The sequence below is a fragment of the Panthera uncia genome (assembly GCF_023721935.1).
Source record: "Panthera uncia isolate 11264 chromosome A3 unlocalized genomic scaffold, Puncia_PCG_1.0 HiC_scaffold_12, whole genome shotgun sequence".
Classification (NCBI taxonomy): domain Eukaryota; kingdom Metazoa; phylum Chordata; class Mammalia; order Carnivora; family Felidae; genus Panthera; species Panthera uncia.
This window is the reverse complement of record NW_026057579.1, coordinates 3,658,418-3,678,361: the sequence shown is the minus strand read 5'-3', so window position 1 is coordinate 3,678,361 and position 19,944 is coordinate 3,658,418. Positions and strand designations below refer to the sequence as shown.

At 48.0% G+C, this 19,944-nt stretch overlaps 1 protein-coding gene across 1 annotated transcript in view; it reads left to right on the top strand.

Moving 5' to 3' along the window:
* Nucleotides 1-1,673: 1,673 nt before the first annotated feature.
* The window catches only part of FBLN7 (fibulin 7), a 31,319-nt gene continuing 13,048 nt past the window's right edge, over nucleotides 1,674-19,944 (top strand). The window contains exons 1-5 of the mRNA XM_049652712.1: nucleotides 1,674-1,752; nucleotides 4,907-5,089; nucleotides 6,202-6,274; nucleotides 7,478-7,686; nucleotides 12,838-13,008. Of these exons, the coding sequence (XP_049508669.1) occupies nucleotides 1,674-1,752; nucleotides 4,907-5,089; nucleotides 6,202-6,274; nucleotides 7,478-7,686; nucleotides 12,838-13,008 (715 nt within the window). The remainder of the gene's footprint in view (nucleotides 1,753-4,906; nucleotides 5,090-6,201; nucleotides 6,275-7,477; nucleotides 7,687-12,837; nucleotides 13,009-19,944) is intronic.

The window sequence follows — 19,944 nt, the reverse complement described above, 5'->3', positions numbered from 1 at the left end:
CCCCCCCCCCCCAACCACGCACACCCCTGGAAATGCACCCATGCCCTTAGGTGCCTTAAGAGCAGGCGCTGGGTCTTGAATTTCATTTATAAATTGAACCCAAATGGCCAGAAGGCATGGATGTAGTGGCAGGGGTCAGGTCTTCTGGGTTCTGGCATAGTGATGGGGTGAGCTGGGGTGGGGGATGCATATAGCCTTTGTCTTTGTCCATACCTGGCCCAGCAGGTAGAGTGTTGAGGTATAAAATGGCTCTGGAAGCCCACCTCTACTGGGGCACTGGTTAGTTTCAGAGAAAGGGAGTGTTGTAAGCTCTGATGAATGTCCATTAGATCCTCCAGAATAAATATTATGAGAGAATGGGTTGGGAAGAAGGTGGGCAAGATTTCCCCGGGGGGTAGCAGGGAGGGTGGAATATGGTTTGATGGCTGCATTACTTCCAAGAACCTTCGGACCAGCGCCCCCACCCTCCTGGCTCTCAGCACTGGCCTGTGTGTTCCAGAACCCATCTATGCCACCTCCACCCCAGCTTGGGAACAGCCAGGTGGGGTGACTTCTGTTGCTACTTCTTTCACTGGCTCATGTCTTTCCCTGCAAATACTGCCATTGGCATGGAGTGACATGAAGTGCCCACCCATTTGAAGAGTTTGAACACGGACACCGTAAATCCTGGTCTTTTCTCCTCAAAGATGGAAGAGTTTCTCTGCATGTCTCTTCTTGGTACCATTTCAAAGAAATTATTAACTCAAAGAAATGGAAACTATTTTTCGTTATTTATTGTCAACGGCATAAGCCAGGCGTGGAGCCAAGCTTTCAAAGGGATGGAAACTTAAACCATTTGAGGGGATCTCCTCAAGAAAAATATTAACAATGGGGCACCTGGGTGGCTCAGTCGGTTGAGCGTCCGACTTCAGCTCAGGTCATGATCTTGAGGTTCATGAGTTCGAGCCCCACATCGGGCTCAGTGCCGTCAGCACAGAGCCCACTTAGGATCCTCTGTTCCCCTCTCTGTGCTCCTCCTCTGCTTACTGTCTCTCTCTATCAAAAATAAATAACATCAAAAAATTTAAAATAAAGAAAAACATTAAAAATGAGGGCCCCTTGAGGGCTCTGGAAGAGACCTTTGAAAGTGGGGGCCCCGACGTGGTGACTTCCTCAGCCACTGGGGTATGCCCTCCCTTCCCTGTGTGGAGCCCTCCCCTTGCCAGCCCCATCTGGATTTGACCTTTGCCCGGTCATGGCTTTGGTGAGCCTTCCCACCTGAGTGGGAGGAAGGCTATAAAAAGGCATGTGGAGCCTGTGGTTGTTTTTTGCAGTTGGGGTCTGAGACCTTGAGATGGGAAGGGTCTGCCCAAAGCCAGGCTTTGCTGTGGCAGTGCCAGGCTGCCATGCAGGTGGCGGACTCCTGAGGGTTTGGCCTCTTTCCTGTCCCCCGACCCCAGAGGCCCTCACAGCCCCCTCGGCCCAACCTTGCCAAGGGCTACATTTGCAAAGAGGAAAGGACTTGTTTCCATGCTTCCGCCCCTCTCAGCCCAGAGCAGGAGATGGCAATGGGTGTGGGAGGGAAGCTGGCTGACAAGTGGAGCCCCTTCCCCAGACTGAAGAGAGCACTGGGGTCAGAAGTGAAATCGAGGGCCAGGGTCCCTTGATGATAACTGCTTTCTGACGTCCACGCAATGCCACAAGCCAGTGCCAAGAAGAGGGAGCTGATACAGAACCTGCATCCTGTGGTCCAGCCTGTGCAAGATGACCCTGGTATATGTGTGCATGTGTGTCTAATCCAAGTTCAAAACAGACAGAAAGTCAACAGTGGTTGTCTCTGATCATGGGACTTGCTTATTCTTTGTTTCGATGTGTTTTCAGTATTTTGAATTGTTTTGCAGGAAGTATGCTTTCTATGATCATGCAAAATGATAAATCATTCTTTCTCGGTTTGGAAAGGGAAAACACTTAGCTCTTCAGCCCCCCTCCTGTGTTCTTTTGTTCCCATAATGCAGACCTCCTGAGCCCTTGACTTGGTCTGTAAGGATTCCAACCTCATGGCCCAGCCCTACAGATGAACCCAGTCATGCTTGTGCCAAAGTCCCACTCCAGGCAACAGATTTGAGGGTGGCTTTCAAGGGATCCATTTCTAGCACTTTGGGATCAAGGAATTCCCCTGTTAGTAGCAACTGCCATACAGACCCATCAAACCTCATGTCAAAAGACAGTCGTTCTCTCTGTTCCCTGGCACCCTGGCCCCTACCCGGCCTGCTGGCTCAAGGATCTTTCTTTTCTTTCTTTTTTTTTTTTTTTTTTTTAGTATTAGGGACTTTATTTTATTTTATTATTTTTATTTTTTATTTTATGTTTAGTATTAGGGACTTTATTTTTAATATACTATTTAATATAATAAATAGTATTATTTTTAATATTGGGCTTTATTTTTTATTATTTTTATTTATTATTTTATTTTTAATATTAGGGACTTTATTTTTTTTACTCTCTCTCTCTCTCTCTATGTATTTCACTATATATATTTCTGTATATTGTGTATTATTATTATATATTATATATTATATCATATATATATATATATATATATATATAGTGAAATAATCACCACAGTAAGTTTAGTAAACATCACCTTCCAGAGCTACAAGTTGTTTTTCTCTTGTGATGAGAACTTTGAACACCTCCTCTCTTAGCCACTTTCAAATATACAGTACAGTACTGTTCACGGTAGTCATTATGCTGTATCTCACATCCCCAGAACTTATTTATCTTAGAACTGGAAGTTTGTACCTTTTGACCCCCCTTCATGCATTTCCTCCGCTCCCCCCCAACCCTTCAACTCAAGCAACCACCAATCTGTTTGGTGTCTTAGATCTCACATATAAGTGACTTCATGTAGTATTTGTCTTTCTCTGTCTGACTTATTTCACTTAGCATAATGTCCTCAAGGTGTATCCATATTGTCTCAAATAGCGAAATGTTCTTCTTTTTTATGGCTGAGTAATATTCCACTGTGTGTGTGTGTGTGTGTGTGTGTGTGTACACACATATACATATATATGTATATATGTACACATATATATACACACCACATTTTTAAATCTTTTCCCCCAGCGGTGGGCACTGAGTTTGCTTCCATATGTTGGCTAGAGTGAATAATGGTGCAACAAACATGGGGCTGCAGATGTCTTTCTGAGAGAGTGATCTTGTTTCCTTTGGATACAGTGGATATAGAATTGCTGGATCATATGGCAGTTCCATTTTTAATTTTTTGAGGAACCTCCATACTCTTTTCCACAGCACCTGCACCAATTTACATTCCCGCCAACAGTGCACAAGTAAGCAGTCCCTTTTCTCCACTACCTTGCCAACACTTGTTATTTCTTATCCTTTTGATCCTAGCCATCCGGAGAGGTGTGAGGTGATCTCACTGTGGTATTGATTTGCATTTCCTTGATGATAAATGATATTGAGCATCTTTTCTTGTACCTGTTGGCCATCTGGATATCTTCTTTTAAAAAAAAAAATGTCCATTCAGAGGCATCTGGGCGTCTCAGTCGGTTAAGTGTCCAACTCTAGATTTGGGCTCAGGTCACGATCTCAAGGTTCGTGAGTTCAGGCCCTGCATCAGGCTCTGTGCTGACAGTGCAGAGCCTGCTTGGGATTCTCTCACCCTCTCTCCCTGCCCCTCTGCCATGCATGTGTGTGTGCCCTTTCTCTCTCTCAAAATAAAAAAGAAAAAGAAAAATGTCTATTCAGTTCCTCTGCCCATTTTTAATTAGATAGGGTTTGTTTTTTGTTTTTTTTTTGCTATTGAATTATATGAGTTCTTTATATATTTTGGATACTAACACCTAATCAGATATATGATTTGCAAATATTTTCTCCCACTCTCTATGTTGCCTTTTCATCTTGTTGATGGTTTTCTTTGCTGTGCTGGAGCTTTTTTAGTTTGATGTAGCTCCATTTGTTTATCTTTGCTTTTGTTGCCTTTGCTTTTGGTGTTAAAGCCCCAAAAAATCATTGCCAAGACCAATGCCAGGGAGCTTACCCTCTACGTTATCTTTTAGGAGTTTTATGGTTTTAGGTCTTAAGTTCAAGCCTTTAACCCAGTTTGAGTTAGTTTTTGTGTGTGGTGTAAGATAGGGATCCAGTTTCATTCTTTTGCATGTGGCAGTCCAGTTTTCCCAGCACCATTTATTGAAGAGACTGTCCCTTCCCCGTTGTGTGTTCTTACCTCCTTTGTCATAAATTAATTGGCCGTGGGGTGCCTGGGTGGCTCAGTCGGTTAAGCGTCCGACTTCAGCTCAGGTCATGAGCTCACGGTCTGTGAGTTTGAATCCCATGTCCGGCTCTGTGCTGACAGCTCGGAGCCTGGAGCCTGCTTCAGATTCTGTGTGTCCCTCTCTCTCTGCCTCTCTCCTGCTCATGCTCTGTCTCTCTCTGTCTCAAAAATAAATAAAAACATTAAAAAAAAATTTTTTAATAAAGAAATAAATTAATCGGCCATAAGCACATGGGTTTATTTCTGGGCTCACAGAGTTCCTTGTTACACCAGTTTGTTCTGTTAGCATCACCCCGGTGAGGATGGAGGCAGGGATGGGCCAGGGCTCTGAGATCTTCCCTTAGCAAGTCTGCCTGAAACCCTTCCATCGGCCTCCCCTCCTAGGATGAGGTCTTTCTGTGCTTGGTCTTGAAGGTTTTTCCATTGTGACTGGTGAGGTGAGCACTTAGGAGGTTGGTGCCTATTGTCCACTGTGTGGGTGTTGGGAAGGGCTCCGGAAAGTGCACTAGAAGCAGAGGACAGCTGTGCCTGGACCCAGAAGCCAGTTAGACACCCTTGGCTGCCCAGTGGCCGAGTGGAACCCGGGCCTCTTTTCCTCCACATGCTCTGTTCTCCTTTCTCTACTTCTAGGAGACCCATGGCACCAACCCAGGCCCCTGGCAGAGGCCGTGGCACTAATCTCCTCTTCCCCACTTCAGAATGTAGCCTTTCCGTGTCCCCTGGGGCAGCTGTGGCCCAGTGAGCCTTCTCCAGATGTCAGGGCCCTGGCCACCTTGTGCAAGAGGGAGGCAGCTGCTCACCGGGCTCAGTGTGGTCAGGGATGTTCCTTCCACTCTGGCCCTGCTTCCTGTCCCCACTGCCTGTGCTCCCTGACCTGAAACTTGCACAGGAGCCAGAACTCCACTCCTGTTGGTTATGTTGCTCAGGTCATAGAGTTATCAGCTGCTAGTGCAAATTAATCGATAAGATCATTCACCACAGAGGGATGTGTGAAGAACAAATGAGACAGGGCGTAAGGCACTCCACTGGGGCACGTGCAGCCGAGAGTTTGGGGTCTGGGGGTGGTAGCTCTGGGATGGACGTCATCTGTGTTCCCATTTTGGCCTTACCACTCCTAAGCTGCATGATTCAGGGACCGCTGCTTGAGTTTCAGCCCATATATTTTCATCTGTGATATAGAGACAATCCCAGGCCTTCACGGGCTTGCTACCAGCCAGCAGTACTCTTTGAAGTAGAAATGGCCTTGTCAACTGTGACGAACTTCACAAGTGTAACACATAAGTCATGAAGCCATCTTTTTTTTTTAATTAAAAAAAATTTTTTTAACGTTTATTCATTTTTGAGAGATAGAGTGTGAGCGGGGAGGGGCAGAGAGAGACAGACAGACAGAATCAGAATCTGAGCTGTCAGCACAGAGCCCGACACTGGGCTTGAACTCACGAACCATGAGATCATGACCTGAGCCAAAGTCAGGCGCCCAACCAACTGAGCCACCCAGGCACCCCAGTCAGGAAGCCATCTATAAAAGCAGCCTCTAATCACATCTTGGCCTTTTGGCTAAGATCCAGTGTGTAAGCAGCTTCTTCTTTTTTTCTTTATGGGAGGAGAAGTGGGTGTGGGAAACCCAGTCTGGGTAGGATGGCGGGTGGTGCTGAGCAGGTAGGGGATTGCAGGAGGTCACTTGCTGCCCCGGTGCCCCAGAACCTGCGTGGGAATGACCACAATGGGGGAGAAGGGAGGAAAACAAACAAAACCTCTCTTCCCAGCAATTGCATTTGGGGCTAGGCCCAGTCAGGCCCCAGTTAGGGTGGAGACCAAGGAGCCCCCATGGGTTAACGAGTTCCAGGGGCAACTGGGGATTCAGCTTTGTCAAAAGCATCCATTGAAGCGGGCCAGTGAGTCATCTGTTTGGTGAAATCCCCAAGGTGCCTTGGCCTGGCAGCCGCCCTGGGAGAACGGCAGCGGCTCTGTTTCCACCGTGGTGGCAGCACGCCATTGGCAAGGCTGGAAGCCACCCAGGCTGCGGAGGCCACATGACTCCCAGCCACCCTGCGCCCTTTGAGAAAATTATGTAAAATTATAAAACCAGTACTCGTTGTAGAAAAGAATTAGGTATAAAAAATAAAATTAAAAATGATCCATAAGCCTATCCCGAGAGATAACTCTCACTGTCTTCTTGCTGCTCTCCTTTGTTCCGTGCGGGTAATATGAGTCAGGTTAGATAAGGCCAGGCTGAGGGAACGCACAGACCCCATGGGACTCCCCCCAAGGCCAAGGTCCTACTGTAAGGAAGGTCCCTTCTTTACTCCTTTTCATGTTCTGGCTCTAAAGGGCAATTGAGACTGGAAACCTTGAGGTTTCTATCACTAAGTGTGATGCTGGGTTAGATAGTCTTTATCATGATAAGCACATGCCACCTTTTTCCGTTTTTTAAGCTTTTTAGGATTTTAAAAAGTTGTTTATTTTTGAGAGAGAGAGCACGAGTGGAGGAGGGTCAGAGAGAGAGGGAGACAGAGGACCCGAAACGGGCTCTCCGCCATCAGAGCAGAGCCCAATGTGGGGCTCGAACTCACAAACTGTGAGATCATGACCTGAGCGGAAATCAAAAGCCAGACGCTGAACCAACTGAGCCACCCAGGCGCCCCTGTTTTGTAAGCTTTATAAAAACCATTATAACTGGACTTTGACTTTCATCGAATGCTTCTTTAACTCTACTGAATTTCCTCTTTATTTGCCTTGTTACATTTTTTAAAGAACAGGAACCATCGAGCATCCCTGGTTTGACTGGTTTATGTTTTATCATCCATCTGTTTTTAAAATTGTTCAAGAGAGAAAGAAAGAAAAAGTTCATGAAGCCCAGATTTCAGAGCATTAATTCAGAGTGAAGAATTAGGAAGTACTTTTGAAGTAAGACTACTGATCATAAGGCACTTAGGTTTGCTGTTCAACCTCCCAATCATTTAGAATCATCAGTTCTACCCTTTGCCCTGAAAAGCAGGAGTTTTGTTTTTCTTGAGAAGCGATCTGGCGCTAGGATATGTGTGCTCAGGACCTTTGTCTGGTGACCTAACTCAGCACCAGATGTCGGGACGCCTTGGGAGGCCACTCTCCCATCGTGCTTAGCGAGCCACTAGGGCGTTTGGGGCCCAGGGGTCTGGGTGGCTTCTGGAAGCTGAGAGCAAGCTCATGGCACTGAAGCAGCCATGATGGTGGTGGTGGTGGTGGTGGTGGTGACTTTTTCTCTCCGCAGAACTGTCTCAACAAACAGCAGCTCCTCACGGCCATCCGCCAGCTGCAGCAGGTGCTGAAGGGCCAGGAGACGCGCTTCGCAGAGGGCATCCGCAACATGAAGAACCGGCTGGCTGCACTGCAGAACTCTGTGAACAGAGTGGGCCCAGACACCCCCCCAGGTGGGTCCCCACATCTGCACCACTAGGGTCACACGCAACACTCGGGCCCTTCACCTGTGAGTTCTGTCCCCATCCCCACCTGCCCATGCCTCACCCTGTCCTGAAGTGGATTCCAGGCCTTTCCCTACCTCGCCTCCTGCTGGGGGCCCGTTTTAAAACCCTGGTTGGGGGGTGCCTGCGTGGCTCAGTCAGTTGAGCATCCAGCTCTTGGTTTTGGCTCTGGTCATGATCTCAAGCCCCACGTCGGGCTCTGCACGGATGGCTCGGAGCCTACTTGGGATTCTGTCTGTCTCTCTCTACCCCTCCCCTGCCCATGCTCTCTCTCTCTCAAAATAAATAAATAAACATTGAAAAAAATAAATAATAAATTTAAAAATAAAATAAGATACTGGTTGGTAGGGAGCGTATGGTGAGTGTGTTAAAAAAAGCATCTGCTGGCTCTCCTCTCCCCCATCTGAAGGTCACCCATTTCCCCTTTTCATTTGAGGCTTGCTAACGCTCTCGTCTACATAGTATCCTCACAGAATTGTCAAAAGACACCACTCTTAGAGCGTGAGCTGCTTTTCCCTTCCCTGTCCCCACCCAGGAAGACTCCATTTGGTTCCATTCTTTAAAAAAATTTTTATCGGCTATTTTCTTCTAGTAGTTTTAAGTTTACAACAAAACTGAATGGGAAGCACAGAGAGCTCCCTCCCTGAACATACACCCTCCCCGAACACACACACCACCTCCCCTCCACAACGTCCCACACCAGTGTGGCATGCCTGCTACTCCCCCAACCAACATTGGCTTCAGTTTCTCAGACATGACGTTAGTCCTCTGACCTGAGTCCTCCATTAGTGGGAGGGGGTGCTGCTGAGGGCAAGTCCCGTTTGGTGAGGGTTACGGTGGAACCTCCGAGGGTAGGACTCTGACAGACACTGGGCGTTTTCCAGGTTGTCCCAGTAAACAGTTTTCACTGTGGGGCCATTGGATGGGTGACTGGATTTCCTCTGGCCTCTCCTCAGGGTGAGGGGAGTCAGGGGGCCAGTCACCATGTTTGTTCTACTTCATGAGCCTATGGAATATCTGCTGTCATTGACTCATGTCAGACAATTTATCAAGGGCCTCCTTTGTTGTGTGAGACGAAGTTTCCTGTGGAAGGCGTTGGATTCCCTACCTCTTCAGAGATTACAGCAGCAAATCCAGAGTCTCCCCAGCACTGAGTTGCTGCTGTTCTCCTCGGCCCCACCGGTACAGAGTTAGACCTACATGCCAAACTCCTCACACTCTCCAAGGCACTGTGAGGCCCAGCCTTCAATGGGGCTCCCCACAGTCAGACTCTGAGAGGCAGGCAGGGCATCCTTCCTTTGTGCTACAGATGAGGAAACTGAGGCCAATAGGAGTAAGTTAGCAGTAATAGGTACCAGATGTGATTTTTTTTTTTTCCTGCTAGCTGCACAACTACATGGCTCCTTTCTGCTTTCATAGGATCACAGCTCCCATGGTCCTTGGGAGTTTCCAAGAAGAACCTGCAAGAGATAATTCATAAGACTGCCCTGCCTATATTAGAGGCTTCTGTCCACTAGAGTAGATAGAGAGGTCTATTGTTAAATTATTGATCTTCTTATTGCCGGATTCCGGGTCTTTCTTCCTTGAACCAGAGAAAATTTTATTAAGTGGCCAATTCGCTTTTTGTAAGATTTTTTTTTTTAAGTTTAAGTGGCCAATTCGCTTTTTATAAGACTTTTTTTTAAGTTTACTTATTTATCTTTGAGAAAGAGAGAGTGCAGGGGAGGGGCAGAGAGAGAGGAAGACAGAATCCCAAGCCAGCTCTGCACGATCAGGACAGAGCCCGACGTGGGGCTCGAACTCACGGAACTGTGAGATCATGACCTGAGCTGAAATCAAGAGTCAGATGCTTAGCCGACTGAGCCACAAAGTGCTCCTGCCAATTCTCTTTTTAAATATTGGCACAGTGCATTCTGTCTCTCCCATGTGTTGGACATGGAAGCAGGCAGTTGTCAGGATCCCCACTGCGGGGTAGGGGTTAGGAGGCTGAGCCTGGGCCTGGAGCCTGCAGGTAGTAGGGAAGTTATCTGTTACTTTTTTTTTTTTTTTTTTTTTACTTAAAAAATATATTTATTTGGCGGTGGGGGGGAGGAAGGGCAGAGAGGGAGAGAGAGAGAGAGAGAGAGAGAGAGAGAGAGAGAGAGAGAATCCCAAGCAGGCTCTACACTCTCAGCACAGAGCCCCATGTGAGGCTCAAACTCACAAACCATGAGATCATGACCTGAGACCAAATCAAGAGTCGGACACTTAACCAACTGAGCCAACCAGGTGCCCTGTCTTTTACTTTTTTTTTTCCCTAAGGGCATTTGCTGGGAGTCAGGAAGAATGATTTCTAGGCCTGGAGACTTCTTGGCCTTCCTCTTTCTGGCTTCTAAGAATCTCCCTCCTATTTTCCCAGCTTTCCTTTCTGGGGAACATCAAAACCCATCAGCTTCAGGGCTTACCAGGCAGCCTCATTCCATTCGTGCTCCCAGTCTCTAGGATTGCTTCACTGCTGATTTCATGCCTTACACAGTAACCTCATTCCAGAAAGCACGGGGAGCTTCCCTGTGGCCCTGTAGACTCACCACATCGTGCTCATAATGAACCAGCCGAGGGGCACGTCCTTCACTGGACAGAGGCCTTTGGCTCCAATTTGAGAAGTGACTGCAAATTGATTTTTAATTGACCTGTACCCACTTATTAATTCTACTAACACTTATTGAGCACCTACTGTGTGCCAGAGACTGTTGCATCTACTCAGGCACGATTTACCTGTGAGTTGCTCCAGCAGGTAGTTTTTCTTTTTTGAGGATTTGTTTTCAGAGTCCTTTACAGGTCTCGTGTTTTTGTTTTGTTTTAATGCGTGTTTCTTTATTTTGAGAGAGAGAGAGAGAGCGAGCATGAGCGTGTGTGTGTGCGAGTAGGGGAGAGGTAGAGAGAAGGAGAGAGAGCATCCCAAGCAGATTCCTTGCTGTCAGCCGACATGGGGCTTGAACCCACGAACCGTAAGATCATGACCTAGGCCAAAATCAAGAGTCGGATGCTTAACCAAATGAGCCACACCGGCACCCCTCGTTTTTGAGGATTTTAAAGATTTTTTATCCCCAAAGAGACCCTACTCCTTTCCCCAAAGGCATTTGATATGCCTTTCAGCACAATAACGTAGTTGATATTTTAAAAGGACTATAAAGTCATTTATTTTCAGGGACTGAGGCAGCAGCCTGGGAGCTCCCAAGCCTTGGGATGTGAACTCACACTCGCTTCCATCTCACAACGTTATTACCACTGGGTGTCAAGTTGAAGGCTTACTAAAGGAGAGTGCTGTGGCAGTGGTCCCCCGGTAACCAGAGGGGGCCAGCTCCTGCCCGTCTGCCCAGGCCCGGCCCGCCACAGCTGCTCCAGGAAGGATGTGGGGCGACGTGTGAGCAGCTGTTCCCATCATGGCAGATGCTGTGCGGTTCTCTATCACTCACTGCAGCCTGAGCGGCCGAAGCAACAGCTTCTTTTTCATCTGTCTGAAACCAAAGAGCATTTTCACAAATGACACTTGGAATTTCCTTCTAAAGCATTTCAGAAGTGGCTCTGAGTTTCCAACTAAACAAAATCCAAATCCAACCTGTCCCAATTTGGCGACTTTCTTTCCACAAGTGCTGACCATGGGAGGCACCAGCCGCGGGCAGAGGAAAAGGTGGAGAGGCTCTGTCTCCCCTCAGCACACCTTCACAGCACAGCCGGCGTTCAAGCCGCCTTTCTCCACTCCCAGCTCCCGCCCTGGTCACACCACTGTCATGTCAAGGTTGTGCCTCCACTCCATCCTCCCTCACACCCGGCCCTTCACGCTCAGGCTGCAGCCACTGGTGCTGTTAATGCGTAAATCGGCCACCTCGTGCTTCACCGCAAACCCTCACTTCAAACCCTCTCTCGCTCCCTGTTGCCTCTCTGACTTCATCCCCAACTGCTTTCCAGCTCTCCTTAACATTCCTCAGACCTGCCAGGTACACTTCCACCACAGGGCCTGGGCACCGACTTGTTCCCTCTGTCCTTTCTGGATATCTGCATGGTTATGCCTTCCTTTCTTCACCTCTGCCCCCGTGAGGCCTACCCTGACCACCACGTTCACAATTGGTCCCCTCCCCTGTCATCCCCAATACTACTCCCTACTTTTTTCTTCTACATGACACTTACCACTTCTCACACTGTGCCTGCTGCTTAAGGACCTTGGTTGTCCATGGTCGCCCCTGTTAGAAGGGAACTTCCTGAGAGCTGGGTTTTGTCTGGTTTGTTCACTAGTTATACCAAGTGCCTAATATAGTGCCTGGCACATGGTAAGCACTCAGTAAATAATTTTTCATTGGTTCATTTGTTCAAGAATTATTTATTGGGCACTTACTGTGTGCCAGGCACCAGGCTGATGCTGGGGCCACATCAGGGATGCAAGGCCAGGCAAAGTCCCAGCCCTCTCGAACTGCATTTGGAGGGAGAAGACTGACAACAAACATGGAAACAAATACATGGAGAAGTCAACTCCAACAATTACATATGCTAAGAAGAAAGCAAAGTGAGCTCATGGGGTAGAGAGTGCCTGGGGGGTGGTTTAGCTAAGCAAGGTGGCCAGAGAACACTCTGGGAGGGGGTGGCGTTCGAGCTCAGACCTCAGAGTGAGAAGGAGCCAGAGAGGAGAAGTTCTGGGGAAAGAACATTCCAGGCTGAGAAAAGAGCAAAAGCCAACGCCTAGAGGTGGGCTTAATCCGGGCCTGTTCAGGAGGCCTAAGAAACCCGGTGAGGCTAGAGTTCCGAGAAGGCAGGAGTGGGCAGGTCAGACACACCTAGGGAGGGGGGGTCCCAGTTCTGACCCCACCCCCCACGCTTCACAGCCCTGCACACAACACTCAACGTCTCTAAAGTGCCAGCTCATCTTTCACTAAGTGGGCACGTATCACCCAGGCCCGCGAGTGCTTTGAGGATTCGATCGGATACAGAATTAAAAATGTCCAGCACTGTGCACAGCCTGGAGGAGGCACTCAGCACAGGAGCACTTGAAGATGAGAAGCCTTGTAACTGAGATGTTGTAACTCAACTGAGGTTGAGTGACCACGGTCCTTCTTTTTGTCCTCACAGTTTCCTGCCCTGCTCTGAACGCCCCTCTGGATGGCAGAAAGTTTGGAAGCAAGTACTTAGTGGATCACGAAGTCCATTTTACCTGCAACCCTGGCTTCCGGCTGGTTGGGCCCAGCAGCGTGGTGTGCCTTCCCAACGGCACCTGGACGGGGGAGCAGCCCCACTGCAGAGGTACAGCCCCTCCTTCCCACCTCTGTGGGCTGGACCCGTTGCAGCCCAGCAGGGCTCTGCTGGGTAGAAAGGGTCATCCCCTGGGACACTTTCTGCCCGATTCCTCTACCATTCCTCCTCTGCAGAATAGTGGCCAACATGCCCGATGACTCACCTCCACACCAGGCCTGGGCTGGCCTGCGTGAGCTCTGCCAAACCCTCTCAACAATTTAGTCTTGTTTTGCATATGGGGAAATTGAGGCATGGAGAGGTGGAGGAACTTGCCCAAGACCACACAGCGGGGGGGGCAGGCTAAACTGATTCACTCCCAGACACTCTGACCCCAGAGTCTATGCTCCTCAACACCTTGCTCTGTTCTGGACACTGGTGATGGGTTCTTACCAATGTTCTGGGGCTGTATTTTGCAAGGCCGTTGGTGACCTGTAGGGTTAGGGAAATTCTCAAGTGTCTTTTGTGTCTGCTTTGGGACTTGGTGTAGACTGGCTCCAGGAGAGACTACTAGGATGGAGGGCAGGCATGAAAAGGTTTCTCTTCTCTCTGTGCTCAGCTCAACAGCAGTACTTTCTTGATGTAGAGGAAAATCAGACTTGGCACTCATGATCTCTGGGCTTTTCAAAAGAATATGGTTAGAAAGTCATGGACACCAGTCGTTTTTAAAGCAGGTCTCATAGGACATCTGCTGGGACAGAATGTCCCTGATTTTAGGCCAAGAGTTGAAAGGGAAATGCACATTACATAAATAAGTATGTTGTCAAGGGCAGTGTAGAGAGGACTTTGAATGCATAAATAACTTGAAAACATAAAGGAACATTAGAAAATATGTCATCTCTAAAGACAGATCGTGTGGATTGACCTGCGGAGCCCAGGGCAACCAGAACCACATTCGTGGATTTAGACTTCTATTTTCTATCTCTTGGGAAATACAGATGCTTTTAAGGTTGATTACAGGTACCAGCTCTCAGACCTAGCTGGGAACCAGCCAAGAAATACAAGCCATGTCACTGGCAAACACACCAGGGAAAATGCCAGTATCTGGATATACCCTTGACCCTGAGAAGTCTCCATCCAGGGTAAGCACCTTATGGATGATAAATATGGCAGCAGAGGAGGTGAGAACACAACGACATCTCATTATCATTGCTTTGAGTGTCTGTATTTTTAACTTACGGATTGAATGACGGACCCCAGTTGATTTCTTTCTGGCGGCACTCAGGTGCTCCGATGGCCACATCATCCTCTGCGGGGTGCCCCCTACATCTTACCTGACCATGCCTCTGACCATGGAGGCCCAGATGGCAGTCAAGTCCCCACTGCCATAAATGGTGCTGGCAAGGTCTTCTGATCTCTCCTCTGTCTCCAGGCTGTCTCTTTGGGTTTGCAGTCAGGGGACAGCTGGCTGTGTGCTCACTTCCTTTGAACCGAGCACTACCACGCTGCTCTTTAAAAGGGCCACACCAGCCCACTCTCCCAGCAGTGCTGGGTGCAGAAACAGGTTTTGCCCACGTGCTGTTTTCTGTCTTGCTCGGGTATTGTCCACGTAGTCGGTCTCAGTAGTGACGTGCATTTACAGCGAGCACGATGTGGTTTAAATAAAAAGACGCATTCATCAGAAGGGATAGCTGGCAGAATGCATTTGTAGGCAAATGGGTAAGGAACATCAGAGGTTCAGGAACACAGTCACAAGGAATAGCTTGAGCAAAGGGCCGCATAGGGGCTTGACGAGGGTTGGAATGCAAAACGTTCCCCGCAGCCCAGCTCCATCTTAGCAGCTTGACTGGGCGCCTCCGCAGAGGACCCTGGGCACATCTGCCAGCTCCCTCTTGAGCTTGCACGTACTAATTACGTAATAGTGTCCGGCCTTCCTGCAGCAGGACCCCTCAGTGGAAAAGAGCGTCCTAGTGAATCATGACATGTGTGTCGTGGTTCTCGAACTTTCAGGTGCTCCAACATCGCTGAGAAAGCTTATAAACGGCAGGCTCTGAGGCCTCAAAAGACCCGTTGAGTCGGGTGAGACCTTTATAAATGGGACTTTAGAAATCTACATTTTCAATGTGATTCTGACATTAAGTTTTGAGAAACACCACTTTACTGGTTCTTGCCACTGCCAGAAGCAGAAAAGATCTTGAAAACTTTGAAGCGCTGATGCATTTTAGGCCCTCACCAATCAGAGTAGCTTCCTGCTATAAGCCGACAGTGGGGCTATGTCCCGACTGTCAGCACTGGCCAGGCAAGACATTCCCGCACCTGCTCACTTACACTTGCATTGACATTTTGGGAAGGCCAGGCTAGCCCTTCCTTACAAAGATCAGGGCAACCAGCCGCACGGAGCAGTCTCCTTTCCTGAGATGTGGAGATCAGACTTTCCGTGGAGGACCAATGCCAAGTGTGGCCAGCAAGTCTCCTGGCCCTCCTCGTTGTCCAATGTAGTGCACCTCCTGACTCTCACCCGTGAGCTCATTCCAGATCTGCCGCGTGTTCTTTGTCTCCCCTTTCCCTCAGCCTCCTTCCTGGCCATCTGTCCTTCCCTGACCTCCATGCCGAGGACTGCTTGGCACAGCCCACCCTGGATTTCTACTGGGGCCACATTTACTATCTAAAGCCCGGGAAAGATTGTCTCCAGTCCCCACGGAGATCTCAGATGGATTTCTCATCTGTTTAAGTGTAAACTAGGTATGGGGGCTCACCCTTTGGTGGTGGGAAAGAAAACTCTGATCTGTCACCGCCCAGGGTGCAACTCGGGTTAGGGTGCCTGTGTGGACACTTCTGTCCTCAGCAGGAATTTGTTTGATTAATGGATGCCGTCTCCAATAAGAGCCTCAGAGGGATTCCACCCAAGCCTGTCAAGAAGGAGAAATAGAACCTCGATCTGTTGTTTGGTGACGTCTTGTAACAGTGTTAACAGTGTGGGCAGGACTTGGGCTGGGGTTCAAAAATCCAGTGACCTCCACACACACACCCCTCACGGTGGCCCTAGAATTTTCGTGACGCGTGCCTCCGCTTCATTTTCCATATGCGCAGTCCTGTGGTCATTGTGTTGTGACCACAGAAGCAAAGGAATCTTCTTAATCACAGGGGATTCATTTCAAGACCCAAAATGTCAGAGACAGTGAAAGATTTAGCAGCTCTTTAATAATTGCCCCTCACCCCATCCACAGTCAGCTGCTTGGAGAGAAGGTGATGAACCCAACTTGGCATAGAAGGAAATTACACATAATCCTGCCATTAAAAGAGCCCCTTGGGCAGAGGTAGGCTCTGGAGCTCCAGAATGGAAAGCAGCCATTTAGCTTCCTGGATTATTTCCCTTTTTTCCTTTCTTTCTTGGAAGGGTATGTTTTTAAGATTTGAAGCTTTCTGAATTGGGAGAATCATAGCCACGGGCTTTGTTACTTTGACAACATCGGTAACCAAAGAAAAAATTTGAGGGAAATAAATAACTTTTTCTCTTATTCCTATGTTGGGAAAAAAGAATTGTTTTTGGTAGTCATCCCCTCCCCTCCACCTTTAAAAAAAAAAAATGTTTATTTTGAGAGAGAGAAAAGGTAGAATGGGGGAGGAGCAGAGAGAGAGGGAGAGAGAGAATCCCAACGCAGGGCTCTGTCTCAATCTCGTGACCATAATGAGGTCATGTCCTGAGCCAAAATCAAGAGTCGGACACTTAACCAACTGAGCTACCAAGGCTTCAAAAAACACCGCTTTTTAACCTTTATTCATCCATTCAACCAATTTTCATCGAACATCAGCTACGCACAAAAGATTGCAACAAGTGCTAGGGATTCCCACTGAGTCTAAGAGACACTACCCAACCTCGTGGGGCTTACCTGTTAAGGTGGAAGCAAGCAAAACAGAGACGAAAATGCAAAGGTAAAGAAATGGGGGTGTGCGGTCAGTGCCCTGAAGGGATCTAAGAAGGGGCTGAGAATAAATATGATGGGGGCAGGAATAGTGGCAGACCTCTCTGAGGCAGTCACAGGGATGCAGAGATGTGAAAGTGTGTGTGGGGGGGGGTCTAGTCATGTGATGAGCGGGTGAGTGGGTGGGTGGCGTGGGGAAGAGTCTGTTCCAGGAAGAGGGAATAGCAGGTACAAAGAGGCCCTAAGGAAGGGAAGAATTTGGTATGTTTGAGGAAATGAATAAAGAAAGTACACGACCTTGCTCCCGGAACAGGTGTGAGCTGAGAGTGAGCAAGGTGAGGTAGAGAGACGCACAGGCCCGCTCTTGCAGCCTTGGAGACCATGCAGAGGCTGGATTTTAGTTTGGACACAATAAACAGGTTTACAGAGAGAGGTGTGGTAATTGGATTTGTGTGTTGCTGCTGTGTAGAAAGTGACCGGAGGTGACAGGAATAGAGCCGGAGAACCACTTAGGGGGCTACTGAAGTCCAGGGGTGAGATACGGCAGAGGAGATTGAAAGTAAACCTAGAGACAGAACTGATGGAACTTTCCATGATTAAACCCATGTGGGTTGTCTACATGAAAGAGAAGTCCAGGCTCCCCAACTCCGCTTGAAGGTCGGGGTGCATGGTGTCATTTACAGAGATACTGAAGATCGGGTACCCGGGTGGCTCAGTTGGTTAAGCGTCCGACTTCGGCTCAGGTCATGATCTCACAGTTCGTGATTTCGAGCCCCGCGTCGGGCTCTGTGCTGACAGCTCGGAGCCTGGAGCCTCCTTTGGATTCTGTGTCTCCCTCTCTCTCTGCCTCTCCCCTGCTTGTGCTTTCTCTCTCTCTCAAAATTAAATAAGCATTAAAAAAAAAAACCTGTAAACCAGAGATACTGAACACTGAGCGACAAGTGTAGGTTTGTTCTTAACCACCCTGCTTGGGGTGGGGGGCGGTCATTGATCAGAGCTCCATTGTGGACACATTAAGCTAAAATGTCTGTACGACATCCTGGTGGAGAACCGTTAATTGAACCCATGGCTACCATCGAGCAGAACACCATATCACCATTCCCAGCGGGGACTCTTCGGCCTCTGCCCACTGCATCTTAGTATTAGAGTTACCCAGGAACACACAGCACGGTCAGGCACCAGATGGAGCCACACTTGGCTCTCACAGGGAAGAGACAGAGCGAGATCAGCCTCGGTAGTGGGCGCCGGTCCAGTGTGGCTGGCGGGTCTCTCTCAGCAGCTGACACGGGGCAGTTCTCGGGTGTGTACCCCTCTCGTGCTGCAGGGGAAGGACCCCCAACCCCTTCCCACGGAGTCTGAAAGATTGAGAGCTGAGGGCCATTGACATACACACGTAAGCAGAACAAAAGAATACTCTTGGAACCCGAAACAGGGAAAGAAGTCTCCCCCAGGCGGTGGTAAGCCCAGCACAGGCCGTGGGCTCTTTGCCTCATGTTAAGGAAGCGGTCCAGTCCCAAGGCCTGTTCTTATTCGGCCAAGTGGGGCTCCAAAGACTGCCCGAGACTGCCTTTCCCAACACAGAGGTCAGGTGGAGGGTGGGAGGGAGGGAGCTGGTGACATACTTAGATCTACAGACGGTGGTAAGGGCACCAGTGAGGAGAGGGTAGAGACAGAAAGGAAGTGGCTCAGGGCCTGAAGGGCACTGAGACATCAGAGGGAGACGAAGGCACAGGAGACAGGAGGAGCCCATGTAGACAAACCTCAGGAGACTGAAAAAGCAGGGCTGAGGCACCAGATCGGGTGCTTGGGAGGCTATGTTGCAGTCAGGGCAGAGCACGGGTCACTGTATAAGTCCTTTCCTCAGAGGCCTTCAGAAAAGGATTTGAGGAGAAAGAGCTTCCTCTGATACAGTAGCCACTTAGCTACTGAGTGACTGGCTGGCTGATTTACGGACTGATCGAATGAATGAATGAGGGATTATGTTAAAAAAACAAAACAAGAAACTAAGAACTTCCTTCCAGACTTTTATCTAGGTGTATATATGCAAGTTTTACATATCCAACAACATTTGTGGTTAGATATTAACAGAAGTGAGTCTTCATTAACTCTTCCTTCCCAAACATGACCTTCAGTGATTACAAAGCACTTCCCTCTAAGGGAACTATTCTAGTTCTACTGAACTATCCCTTTTTTGTGCCTGGTTTTTGTAATCATAAATAATGCCAAGACAAACAATCTTAATACATTTTTTGCAGTGGAAAAAATTTTGTTTCCATAAAGCCAAATTTACTGAATCAAAAGGACTGTTTATGTTCTTTTACATACATATATATATTTAAATAGAACTTATCTTTTTTAAAATTAATTTTATTTTTTTTAAATTTACATCCAAATTAATTAGCATATAGTGCAACAATGATTTCAGGAGTAGATTCCTTAGTGCCCCTTCCCCATTAAGCCCATCCCCTCTCCCACAACCCCTCCAGTAACCCTCTGTTTGTTCTCCATATTTAGGAGTTTCTTCTGTTTTGTCCCCCTCCTTGTTTTTATATTATTTTTGTTTCCCTTCCCTTATGTTCATCTGTTTTGTATCATAAAGTCCTCATATGACTGAAGTCATATGATATTTGTCTTTCTCTGACTAATTTCACTTAGCATAATACCCTCCAGTTCCATCCATGTAGTTGCAAATGGCAAGATTTCATTATTTTTTGATTGCCGAGTAATACTCCATTGTATATATATACCACATCTTTATCCATTCATCCATTGATGGACATTTGGGCTCTTTCCATACTTTGGCTATTGTTGATAGCGCAGCTATAAACATTGGGGTGCATATGTCCCTTTGAAACAGCACACCTGTATCCCGTGGATAAATACCTAGTATTTATACAATTGCTGGGTTGTAGGGTAGTTCTATTTTTAATTTCTTGAGGAACCTCCATACTGTTTTCCAGAGTGGCTGCACCAGCTTGCATTGCCACCAACAATGCAAAAGAGATCCTCTTTGTCCGCATCCTCGCCAACATCTGTTGTTGCCTGAATTGTTAATGTTAGCCATTCTGATAGGTGTGAGGTGGTA